Source organism: Arvicola amphibius, chromosome 5 (genome assembly GCF_903992535.2).
Source record: "Arvicola amphibius chromosome 5, mArvAmp1.2, whole genome shotgun sequence".
NCBI classification, from domain to species: domain Eukaryota; kingdom Metazoa; phylum Chordata; class Mammalia; order Rodentia; family Cricetidae; genus Arvicola; species Arvicola amphibius.
In genome coordinates, this window is record NC_052051.1 from 111697751 (window position 1) to 111710952 (window position 13202).

The following is a 13202-nucleotide window of genomic DNA, read 5'->3' on the forward strand; positions in this document are numbered from 1 at the left end:
CCTGATCTACAGAGTGAGTACAGCTAAGTCATCCTTTATTTATTTTTGAGACAGAATTTTTAAATTTATTTATTTATACAGTATCCTGCCTGTAGGCCAGAAGAGGGCACCATTATAGGTGGTTGTGAGCCACCATGTGGTTGCTGGGAATTGAACTCAGGACCTCTGGAAGAGCAGTCAGTGCTCTTAACCACTGAGCCATCTCTCCAGCCCCTGAGACAGAATTTCAATAAATTGCTCAGGCTGGCCTTAACTTACTTAAAATTCTTTTTATTTTTATTCTTTAAATTTTTAATTATTCATCTTATTTTATGTGAGTGTTTTGCCTGCATGTATGCATATGTACCATGTGTGTGCCTGGTGCCCATGGTAATCAGAAGAGGGTGTCAGATTCCCTGGAACTGGAGTTACAGATGGTTATACCTACCATGTGGGTGCTAGGTATAGAATCTGGGTCCTTTGCAAGAGCAACAAGTGCTCTTAAGCACTGAGCCACTTCTCCAGTCCCTGTTTTATTCTTTGAGACAGGTTCTCAATTGGCCCAAAGTGGCTTTGAACTTGCTATATAGCTGAGAATGACCTTTAATCTCCAATCCCCTTATATCTTCCTCCCAGATCCTAGGATTATAGCCATGCACGACCATGCCCAGTATTATATGGTGCTGGGAACGAAGCCAGTTCTTCATGCATGCTAGGCAACTCTACCAACTCAACTGCATCTCCAGCCCTGACCTTGACCTTCTGATATTTCTGCCTCAGCCTTCCAGGTAGCTGGGATTATAGGTCTGCTCTACCACAAGGAGCTTGCAGGGGTGGGGGCGCCCATGGGTGCCATGGTACATGCGTGGGGGTCAGAGGACAATTTTGTGGAGTCTTCTAACTTTACATGAGTTCAGGGGCTAGAATTCAGGCTGCCGGGTCACACAGCAGGATCTTCAGCCACTGGGCCATGTCTGCTGCCTGTTTTGTTTCTAAGACAGAGTCTCACTGTGTAGCCCGGATGGGCCTCCAGATTCTGTTTTCCTAGGTGTGCGACCCTATGGCAGGCTCCTGCATCTGTGCTGTTACCATTTTCCCCTACAGATACAGACACATGGGCTGGAGAGATGGTGCAGCAGTTGAAGAGCACTTGGGGTCCTTGCAGAGAAACCAGGTTCAGCTCCTTGCATCCACAGGGTGGTTTACAAATGTGGCTCCAGTTTTAGGGGATCTGCTGCCTCTTCTGGCCTTCATGGGTACTGCACTAACATGGTATACAACTATGCCTGCAGACAAATATTCATGCCAACAACAAATAAAGAGGAAAGTATTTTAGGGCTGGAGGGACGACGGCCGGCTTAGTGTTGGAGAGTGTGCACATGCTCTTGCAGAAGACCCTAGTTCCCAACCCTCGTGTCAGATGATTTACCTGTGACCCCATCTCCGCAGAATCCAACGCCTTGGGCCTCCTCAGGTTTGTTCCTGCGCTCACATGTAGACACATACCCACGCAAAGACACATACATGTTTTTTAATGTAAAGAAAAACTAGTTTATTACACATGTAATTACTTAAACCATTAGGAAGGAGGCGGTGTCTTTTAAAAAGTAGATGTGCAGTTTTTCACAAGGCGATAACTCGCCACTTGTCCTGCCTGTACACTAAGGCTCTTCTGCTATTGGAAAATGACACAGTTTAGGTTTGTTGGGATTATTTTCCAGCAGCCAGTCAGCTAGCCAACCCTATGGAACAAAGAAAAACTAAAGTTAATAAACATCTAGCTATTTCCTTTCTATGTATAATGAACCTATAAAGTAGAAAATTAAGTATCTTTTTAAAAAAGATTCTTTTTTTATTTATTATGTATACATGTCTGCGTGTATGCCTGAAGGCCATAAGAGGGCACCAGGCCTCATTACAGATGGTTGTGAGCCACCATGTGGTTGCTGGGAATTGAACTCAGGACCTTTGGAAAAGCAGGCAATGCTCTTAACCACTGAGCCATCTCTCCAGCCCCCCAAAAAGATTCTTAAGACAGAATCTCACAGCCTAGGCTGTTTGAAATTTACTCTGTAGGCCAGGCTGACTCTGAGCTCCTGGAGATCCTGCTGCCTCTGCTTCCTGAACGCTGAGATTAAAGGTGTGCGCCACCCACCACATTTGGCTAAACAACTCATTTTTTTGTTTTGTTTCTGTTTTGTTTTGACAATATTTCTCTGTGTATCCCTGACTGTCTTGGAACTCACTCTGTAGACCAGGCTGGCCTTGAACTCAGAGATCTGCTTACCTCTGCCTCCAGAGTGCTGGGATTAAAGGTATGCACTACCACCAACCTGCCCAAATTTAGAGGGATCTTTATAATCCTGGAAGTTGACAAGGGACCACATGTAGAGAGACAATATCCTCCAGTGGCATTGTGTCATTGGGGCCTAGTGGAGGCTGAGGTTCAGACCAGACTACTGGTCTACCTTAAGGGGAGTTAAAGACTGAGAGCCCAGGGTAGTTGTTGAACTAAAGCCGGAGGAGACAGCAAAGCAAAGTGATCAGCGAGGGGCTCTAACTCATTAGAACTGAGAGAGACTGTAGCAATCATAACAATGAAACTCAAGTTTTTACATTTTGGGGCCAACCTGGACAATGTTAATAAGAAACATGAAGTGAAATTTTTGCAACATAGTGAAATCATTCTATACTGTTAGCTCTTCATTGGAAAATTATTAAGAGTATGAGTGTGAGCTGGGCTGTGCCACAGGCTTTAATTCCAACACTAAGAGGCAGAAAAGGTGAATCTTTGTGAGTTTGAGGCTAGTCTGGTTTACTGGTCTACACTGTCTGACTGCTAAATAGCTTTTAAAACCACTTTAAGAATAAAAATAAAGGCTGCGAGTGATGTGAGTTTGAGGCCAGCCTGGTTTACAGGGTGAGTTCCAGGACAGCCAGGACTACACAGAGAAATCCTGTCTCGAAAAACAAACAAAAAACAACAAAAAAGGAAAAGAAAGGAAGGAAGGAAGAAAAAGAAAAAAGCTTATACACACAAAAATAAATGTAACTAAGCATTTTTTTTAAGAACCAGGAGGTGGTGGTGCATGCCTTCAATCCCAGCAGAGGCAGACGGATCTTTATGAGTTCGAGGTCAGCCTGGTCTACAGAGCTAGTTCCAGGACAACAAGAGCTACACAGAGAAACCCTGCCTTAGAAAAGCAAAACAGTTTAAGATCTGGGGATAGGTTCAGCTGGTAGAAAGTTTACCTACTAAATACAAAGCCTTGGGTTTGATCCCCAGCACCTGGTAAACTGGGAGAAGGGACACGCATCTGTAATCCCAGCACTCGGGAGGTAAAAGCAAGAAGATCTATAGTTATCCTTGTCTACGTGGCTAGTCTGGGACCAGCTCAGGATGCAGGGAATCCTCTCTCAAAATACAAACAAAATAAAATAATGATAATTCTAATAACAAATAGAGGGTCATAGAAATGGCTTAATAAATAAATAAATTCAATTGTTGCAACATTTTAATGGAGGAGGAAAAGTTCAGAGGGCTAAGCCCTCCCTAGCGAGGCCCGTCACCTTGCTCATACCCTTATGAGCGTTCCTGTAAATAGCCCTAAAGAAACTCAGTCCAAAGAAACAGAAGACATGGAAGCAGGAGAGGGGCTAAATGGGAGGAGGAAGGAGGGTAGAGGAGGCGGGACAGGGACAATGGTAGGTAAGGGGGTGCACACATGCACAACCAAATACATGATCTCCTAGTAAGTTATAGGCCAGCGAGGGCTAGACAGAGAGACCTTGTCTAAAGAACTACAACAGTATTCAAGGCCAGCCTGGTCTACAGAGAAAGTTTCAGGGCAGCCTGGGCTTCATAGGAGACTCCCCCAAACAATTAAAAAAAAAAAAACCCTTCAACAAAACACTAAGCAAAAAAACATCACCCAGTGTTATGTACATGTATGAAAATGTCATAATGAAACTTATTATATATAATTACCATATGCTAATAAAAACAGTAAAAAGAATAAGAAAATGGAGCTCAGTTCATGGGGCTTGCACGAAACTGCTTTCCCAACCTCCCACCAACCTCCACCAACCTCCCACCAACCCCTCACCAACCTCCACCAACCCCCCACCAACCCCTCACCAACCTCCCACCAACCCCCACCAACCCCCACCAACCTCCCACCAACCCCCACCAACCCCCACCAACCTCCCACCAACCCCCCACCAACCTCCCACCAACCTCCACCAACCTCCCACCAACCCCTCACCAACCCCCCACCAACCCCCCACCAACCCCTCACCAACCTCCACCAACCTCCCACCAACCCCCCACCAACCCCCCACCAACCTCCACCAACCTCCCACCAACCCCCCACCAACCTCCCACCACCCCCACCAACCCCCACCAACCCCCACCACCTCCCACCACCCTTCCACCAACCCCCACCAACCCCCACCAACCCCCCACCAACCTCCACCAACCTCCCACCAACCCCCCACCAACCTCCCACCAACCCCCCAGACCCCCCCCACACACACACACCTTTGTTGTTGTGTTTTAGAGACAGAATCTCACTGCACAGCCTTAGGCTGGCCTGCAGTCCACCGTGTAGGCCAGGCCAGCCTTGAAGACAGGGTCTCACTAAACTGTCCTGCTTGGTGGCCACAGAATCAATACACAGACCAAGAAAGACTCAGAACTTGTGAATCTTTAGACTAAAAGAAAAAATATTAGGCGGGCGGTGGTGGCACACACCTTTAATCCCAGCACTTGGGAGGCAGAGGCAGGCGGATCTCTGTGAGTTCGAGACCAGCCTGGTCTACAAGAGCTAGCTCCAGGACAGGCTCTAGAAACTACAGGGAAACCCTGTCTCGAAAAAAAAAAAAAAAAAAAAAACAAAAAAAAAAAACATATTAGCCGGATATGGTGGTGGCATCTTTAATCCCAGCGTTCAGGAGGCAGAGGCAAGTAGATCTTTATGAATTTGAGGCCAGCCTGGGTTAGGGTAGCCAGGGCTACACAGAGAGACCCTGTCTCAAAAACAAACAAATACAGTTTAAATATAAAAACGATAAACACTATTCTCTAGTGTGAATAAAAAGGGATCTTACATAAGGGTCTTCTGGCTTCTGCTTACAGAGTTCCGTGAGTCCTTGAAGCAGGGTTGGCGTCACGTACAAATTTAAATAGTCCTTAGCAGCTTGTCCAATTGGAATGGGTTCAATAATCACTGCAAATACAAAGAAATTATCACTAAAAAGCAAATATAAGTGAGCACACACCATTAAAAAGGACGCCTTCAAGAGTTCTGAATTGTTGTGAGACATTCATATCACTGTGAGTTTTTTTCAAAAAAGATTCATTTATTATGTATATAGTGTTCTGTCTGTGTGTATGCTTGCATCCAGAAGAGGGCACCAGATCTCATTACAGATGGCTGTGAGCCACCATATGGTTGCTGAGAATTGAACTCAGGTCCTCTAGAAGAGCAGTCAGTGCTCTTAACCTCTGAGTCATCTCTCTAGCCCCACTGTGAGTTTTAAATTTGATTTTTGTTTCTTCATATTTATTGAAGTGTTGTAATTGTTATCAATACGGACTTTCTGACAGAGTCTCACCAGAGCCCAGGCTGGCCCGGGACTCACTGGGCAGCCTCGGCTGGCATCAAACCTACGGTGAACTTCCTGCTCAGGCTCCTGAATCCTAGAATAACAGGTGCAAGCTGCCACACTCTGCCTCTTTACTGAGGTGTTATTTATACACAGTGCTTGCTGAACTTGTGATCACACCAAGAAATAAATATAATTTAAATAAAAAAAACAACAAAATAACAATAACTACCAAACACAAAAGAACTAAAGCAAAACCAAATCAACCCCCCTCCACCCGTGGCCACCCGGGAGGCTGCACAGACGACCAAAGCAAGGCTTACCTGTGGACAGTTTAGTGAGACCTGTCTCAAAACACAAAAGACTGGTTGCAGGTTGCAGTGGATGCCTGGAATCCCAGAACTCAGTAAGTGGAGGGAGGAAGATCAGGAGTTCAAGGCCAGCCTGAGACAAGAGGCCTGTCTCAAAATAAATAGGGGACTGGAGGAATGGCTCAACGGTTAAGGCCAATTTTTCTTCCAGAGACTTCCAAATTCCTATTTCAGAGCCCACATAAGGGGGTTCACAGCTGAGTGTAACTCTAACTCCAGGGAATCCAATGCCTTCTTCTGGCCTCTAAGGGCATCTGCATACATGTGGCGTATACTCACAGACATAAGCAGAAATGAAATAAATCTTAAAAATAAAAGGGCTGTGCACTCAGCAGCTCACTGGCAAAGATCTGCCTGTTATAAAGTCCTAGGTTCACCCCAGTGCTTAGAGACAGCATCCTGATTCTTCCACACTTCCTTATTTTTTCTTTCTTTCTTTCTTTCTTTCTTTCTTTCTTTCTTTCTTTCTTTCTTTCTTTTTTCTTTCTTTTTTTTTTTTTTTGAGACAGGGTTTCTCTGTGTAGCCCTGACTGTCCTGGAACTTGCTCTATGTAGACCAGGTTGGGCTCGAACTCACAGAGATCCATCTGCCTCTACCTTCTGAGTGTTGGGATTAAAGACGTGTACCATCACTACCCGGCTACTATGTCCACTTTTTTTTTTTTTTTTTTTTTTTGGTTTTTCGAGACAGGGTTTCCCTGTAGTTTCTAGAGTCTGTCCTGGAACTAGCTCTTGTAGACCAGGCTGGCCTCGAACTCAGAGATCCGCCTGCCTCTGCCTCCCGAGTGCTGGGATTAAAGGCGTGCGCCACCACCGCCCGGTTTATGTCCACTTCTTAAAGGATTACCAGGTTCATGACTTCAAATTGCATGGAAATCAAAAAGAATCTCCAATGACCAATTTCACAGTGACTTGGAACTTTTAGAGAAAAAAAAATTTGCTTTTTGGAAATTTTGTTTACCAACTCTAAACAAAGGAGCAGGGGTCAAAGCCAGCAACAGAGCCCTGCCTGACTGCACTAGAACTTGTTAATTTTACTATTCCTCTGTGTGAAACACTCCTGAAGGCTCATGGGTAATTAGGAAGAATGACAGCACAAGGAAGAGCAGTCCTAAACACGCCCAGTTCAGGAGAGAGAAGGAATTCTCCAGAGCGCCCCAGGGCACAGCATGATCCATAGGTGATGTGCACTTTTCAGCTCTGCGGTTCAGATTTGCTCTGCTTTGTCAATGTCTGTATTTATGTGTGTTTGTCTACATGTATGTATGTGCATACCGGTGCATGCCGGCTTGCCCAAAAAGGTCAGAGAGGGTGTTGGATCCCCTGGAGCTGGAGTTATGAACTGCTGTGGGTGCTGGCAACTGAACCCTGGTCCCTTGCAAGAGCAGCTGAGTCAGCTCTCTGAGTCTTGTCTCAGCTTCTGCGTTCTTGAGACAGGTCTCTCTCTGTGTAGCCTATGCTGGCCTGGAACTCACAGAGATCCACCTGCCTTTGCCTCCCATGTGCTGAGAGTTTGGTTTTTGTTTTGACTTTGTGCTTTGTTTTGAGATAAGGTCTAGGGTAGCCTAGATTGGCTTCAACAGAGCTAAGACTTTGAATTTCTGGTCCTCCCACCCTCGTCCTCCAGAGCTAAAATTAGGATTACAGGCTAGTGACCTGTGCCTGCTTTTATTTTTTTTTTTTTGGTTTTTCGAGACAGGGTTTCTCTGCGGCTTTGGAGCCTGTCCTGGAACTAGCTCTTGTAGACCAGGCTGGTCTCGAACTCACAGAGATCCGCCTGCCTCTGCCTCCCGAGTGCTGGGATTAAAGGCGTGCGCCACCACCGCCCGGCTAAAGTTTTACTTTTTTTTTTTTTTTTTTTTTTCGAGACAGGGTTTCTCTGTAGCTTTGGAGCCTGTCCTGGAACTAGCTCTTGTAGACCAGGCTGGTCTCGAACTCACAGAGATCCGCCTGCCTCTGCCCCTGAGTGCTGGGATTAAAGGCGTGCGCCACCACCGCCCGCTGTGCCTGCTTTTAAATCTGGTGCTGGGGTTCAAACCCAGGACTTCCCAGGAACTCAGCAAGCACCCCACAATCTGAGCTACATCCCAGGCCCCTCCAGCTTCAAGTTTGGATGACTCACAACTTGAAAATATAATAAAGCATATTTGGAGGAAAATTCTATCTTGCTTCCTAGCCATGTCTTCAAAACAAAAACAAACTTTAAGATGTGACTGATTTGGAGGTGTAGTCAAGAAAGTCCACGTGAAAAACTCACCCTCTGGGAACATGAACCGAATCTCTCTTTCCGAGGCAGCAAAGTCGTTGCTCCCATGAAGGGCGTTCCGTAGCTCATCCGTACCATAAATCGCCCTGAGACTAAAGCAAGATAGCCAGGGAAGGATGCTGTCCTTCCGTTCTGACAGCCAGGGAAGGATGCTGTCCTTCCGTTACATTATTGGGAGGAGGGGGGCGTCACACGTGGAGGTCAGAAGACTATTTTAGGGGTGGTTTTCTCCTGCCAGCTCGTGGGTCCTGAGTTCGAATCCAGATCATCCCACTAGGCAACAAGCAGTTTTACCAGCTAAGCCGTCTCGCCAGCTCTTTCTATTTTTGTCTGCGTGTTTTTAGACAGGACATCACTAATCTAACTTTAAGCTTTTCATCTTAGATGACAGTCAAACATTTATGTGTGCTGGTGGAATGCACTGTGAAAACAGCCATTCTCTAGGTGAAGAAGGGCGATTTTTTTTTTTTTTTTTTTTTGAGACAGCTTCTCATTATGTATCCGTGGCAGGCCTGGAACTTTCTAGGTAGACCAAGTTAGCCTTTAACTCTCAGAAATTTGGTACTGAGATTATACTGAGATTAAAGGTATGAACCACCATGTCCATAAAATAATTCTAAAATTTTCAAATTTTCCCATTAAAAATCCTACTTCTGGATCAGTGTATGGGTTTTCTAAAGCCTGATGACCCGAGTTGGTCTGGGACCCACATTGTGGACAGGAGAGGGTTAACTCCCACCAGCTGCATTCTGGCCTCCACCTGGGCCAGTCCGCTGTGCCCATACAATAAATAAATAAAAGGCAATTTCAAGAATCCTCCTTCATAGGCACGTGTGTCGCTCACGCCTGTAATCCAGAATTACAAAGATACTGGGTTTGTTTTTTTGTTTGTTTCTTTTGCTTTCATACTTTAAGGGGGCTTCAATCCCTCAAGCCACTCCAGGGAAATTACCTGTCTGGGTGTGTCTCCTTGGCTACTAAACTATTAGGTGGCCCCAGAAGTTCTTTCCAGTAAGAGATGGCATTATGTCTGGCTAATATCATAGCAACAAGAGGTCCAGAGCTCATATAAGCTGTTAAGTTTGGGAAAAACAATTTCCCATACTGTTCCACGTAAAAGTTACTACAGTGCTCAGGGCTCAGATGTAGTTTTCGTCTCTGTAAACAAAACAAAGTCAACAAAAGCAATTAAAGTAACAGCTCAAAAGAGCTCACTAAGTCATTAATAATTTGCCAGACATGGCAGCTCATGCCTGTAATTATCTTTGTATTATTATACAGAAATGATAATTAAATTAAATATGCTTGGAGGAAGTATTTATATTTATCCAACTTAAAAAAAAATAAGAGCCCTAGGCTGATGAGATGACTCCATGGGGAGACACGCTTGCTGCCAACGCGGAGGCGCTTAGTTCAACCCCAGGACTACAGAGAGACCCGATTCCCCAAGTTTTCAGACTGAAACACATACACTGTGCATGCACACGCGTGGACACACACACACACACACACACATGTTGTTAGAGAGTGTTTGCTGAGCATCATGAGGAGTAGAGTTTGGATCTGAGCACCTACATTACCAGCAGGGTACCCACCAAACTCTCTCTTCGGGCAACCACCCCCCTGTGCAGGCACACGTGCATGCTCACCCAACCATCAGATCAGGCACGCTTGGTCTGCATAGCGAGGTCATCTAGGGCTGCATAGTAAGTCACTGTCTCTAAAAACAACAACAACAAATAATAATAATAACTGTGATACGAGTTTAGCTCCAGGCACGGTATTATAAGGAGTAGAGAGGAATATTCTCATAAACTCTACGGCCAGCTCCCAAGAAGCCTAGGTCCCATGCGACTCCCCCCCCCCCACCATGCCCAGTGAAGCTGTTTGTCTGTTTTGAGATGGCAGGCCTCACTCACGGTGTGCCCGGCTCTGGCAGTGCACTCTGCTGCCCTCCTCCCCAGACACAGGCAAGCCCCGCATGGACCCCTTCTGCAGGTTTGTTGGTCCTCACAGCATAATTTTAAAAATTTAGAGTCCATCTTTAAAGTTGACACAAAACTAATGATTTTATTGGTTGCTTTAAAAATGAAATCTGTGAGTTCAAGCCTGAATGACAGAGCCAGCTTCAGGACAGCCGGGAACCTGGTGAAAACCCTACCAGTGTGGCACAGAACTCAGTCTGTGACACAGAAAAGGCTGCCACCTGCTGGAAAGAGGAACGCTCAGAGCCTGTTCCACAAATGCCCTGCAACGTCACTGTGAAACCCCTGCCAGAGTCCAAGCCTTGGGGCTGGGGGAGATGGAAACACACTGCACCCCTTCAACACAGCTTCATGTTGAAAATCGACAGATGAATAGCGGTGAAGGTCACAAGACCACGTGAAGGTAGTGAATAGCACTGCGCTGGACCCTAAAAATAGTATTGATGTAATGGATCTCTTCCAAAACAAAGCATCACCTGTGTGTGTGTATGCGTGTCTGTGTTCATGTGTATATACACACATGTGGGGGTGCAGGTGTCATACGTGTAGACAAGAGCTCCACACTGGGTGCTAGCCTCACTTGCTCACCACCTTGGATCTCCCATTGAACCCAAAGCTCACCAATTTGTCAAGCCTGGTGGGTTCAAAAGCTCCAGGGGTCCTCCTGCCACCCCCCCCCCCTCCAGCACTGGGATTACCTACGGGTGTCTACCACTTCACCTAGCTTTTACAAGGTTGCTGGGGATTCAAACTCAGGTCCTTGTGCTTGCTCAGCAAACACTGCCAAAAACCCCCTCCCCAGCTCAGTTTTCTTTAAAACACTGACAAAATAGATAATATGATGACAATCTAATACCATATAATTTCTTTTTTTTTTTTTTTTTTGGTTTTTTCGAGACAGGGTTTCCCTGTAGTTTCTAGAGCCTGTCCTGGAGCTAGCTCTTGTAGACCAGGCTGGCCTCGAACTCAGAGATCCGCCTGCCTCTGCCTCCCGAGTGCTGGGATTAAAGGCGTGTGTCATTATGCTTGGTTCTATATAAGAACATTTAAGACAGGGTCACTGTGAAGCCTGGGCTCGCCAGGAACTTGCTGTAGAGATCAGGCTGGCCTCAAACTCACAGAGCTGCACCTGCTTCTGCCTCAGCAGTGCTTGGAATAAGAGCACTGCACTGAGCTATATACGTTTAAAAGGACAAAAAAACTAGTAACTCAAATAAAATTCAACAAAAATATTATGTTCTATTTGGTATATTTATACATTTTGTCCTTAGCTGGAAACCTTGTCATTCTAGAGGACAGGTAGGAACCCTGTGAAGGCCAAGATGGTGGGGCACTCAGGATCCTCCAGTCTTACCCTCTCTAGTGCTGGGATCACAGGCTTACACCACCACTTCCGGTGCCCGGGTCCCCTGTACCTCAGGTCCCCGTACCCCAGGCTGGCCTAGGACTCCCTGTGTAATACAAGCTAACCTCTCAATGTCCTCTGGAGAGCCTGGCCTCCTTAACAATGTTTACCAACTGCAGAACAAATAATGGTCTTAAAACATTAAATATTTGCTGGGCAGTGGTGGCACACACCTTTAATTCCAACACTAAGGGGGCAGAAGCAAGCGGATCTCTGAGTTTGAGGCCAGCCTGGTCTACAGAGTGAGTTCCAGGACAACCAGGGCTACAAAGAGAAACCCTGTTTTAAAAACAAACACACAAACAAAAACCCTCCCACCACTAGAGAACCCGACGACACACAGGAGTATTGCACATGGGATAAGCAGACTACAATTTAATCATCCAGAACTTTACCAAAGAGACTCTTGTGAGGAAGTCAGAGAGGATCACTTCCTCATGTGGGGGAAATGTTTCAATCCAGAAAGGACAACGCAGTAAGCCATTTCCTCTCTCTAGACCTGACATGGCGAAGTTAAGGGATGGAAAGAACAATTCAGCTTCTTTTGTGTCTTATGCTGTATCTTTTGGAAATGTGGAAAATTTATCTATTACAAGTAACTTGCTTGTTTTTGAGACAGGTCTCACAGAGCCGAGGCAGACCTGTCAATTCTGAAGTCACTGCATAGCCGGACTCCTGATCCTGCTGCCTCCACCTCCCCAGACCGAGATTACAGGCATGTGCCTACCTGACCAGCTTACATATAACCTTTATGTTTAGAAATGTAAGCTTAATGTTACCACCGATCTAAATGGGTGGGTACATTTATATATGTATAGGGCAGACTAATAAAGAGACGCCAGAAGTTACCTGAATGATGGTGAATCCAGATCTAAGAATAATGTCGCGTATTTCCTCTTCTTTGTCAACAATATCTGGCTTGATAAGAGCTAGGGTTTTTTCTACATATATCTGAGGCAGGGGCATTGACACCTCCATTCTGGCGTTTCCCGGTATAATTCACTATCTCTGACCAGGTATCCACTGCAATGACACGCGCTCCCGTCCCAAATTCAACCCGAGGCAATATTTGGTGTTAGGGTTGATTAATTTGTGAAAATGGAAACTGCCATGTCTTCCTACAAGCAGTCTCGAAGAAAATGACTTGGACAAAGCCCAAGTGGAACCCTGGCCGCTTCACTGAGGCTGGAGGCTGGATGGCGCCATCAGTGGGTGGGGAAGGCTCTAGCCCGCTGCCCTAGCGAGGGGCCCCCATCCTCGGGAACTGCTTTGCACAGGCTTAGGCGTGACTGCAAAGCATGGTCCCCAAATCCTTAGGAAATCTCCAGGCTATACCCTCCTCGCTCTCACAGCCCTTCAGGTGTTGTCAAAACCCGTTGCTAAGAAACCTGAAGCTGCTTTTCCAACGGTGGCTGCAGAGGGCCAATCCCAGCAGCGTTTTTCAGGCCGTGAGAATTTTATTGTGTGTGATGTGGAGGTAAGAAAACGACTTCGTGTAATCAAGTCTTTCCGTGTTTACGGTTTCCAGGGATGGCCCTCGTGGCCGGGCTTGTATGCAAGCCTCTTTACCCACTGAACCGTAGTGCCAG

General features: G+C 46.0%; 1 protein-coding gene across 1 annotated transcript; it reads right to left on the minus strand.

Annotated features, from left to right (window-relative positions):
* Nucleotides 1-1640: 1640 nt before the first annotated feature.
* Nucleotides 1641-12591, minus strand: Nme5 (NME/NM23 family member 5). The gene is made up of 5 exons (XM_038329285.1): nt 12463-12591; nt 9176-9381; nt 8215-8315; nt 5089-5207; nt 1641-1721 (listed from the first exon to the last, which is right to left on the minus strand). Exons 1-5 carry the CDS (start codon nt 12589-12591, stop codon nt 1641-1643), a joined length of 636 nt encoding a protein of 211 aa, XP_038185213.1.
* Between the last annotated feature and the right edge of the window lie 611 nt (nt 12592-13202).

What these genes read in the sequence shown, in the direction of transcription:
- Nme5 (XM_038329285.1), bottom strand. Translation starts at nt 12,591, where the DNA reads ATGGAGGTGTCAATGCCCCTGCCTCAGATATATGTAGAAAAAACCCTA. An exon ending in AAGGAGACACACCCAGACAG is followed by an intron (nt 8,316 to 9,175) that starts GTAATTTCCCTG and finishes ATCTTGCTTTAG; the next exon opens with TCTCAGGGCGATTTATGGTA. An exon ending in TCGGTTCATGTTCCCAGAGG is followed by an intron (nt 5,208 to 8,214) that starts GTGAGTTTTTCA and finishes TTGTATTTGCAG; the next exon opens with TGATTATTGAACCCATTCCA.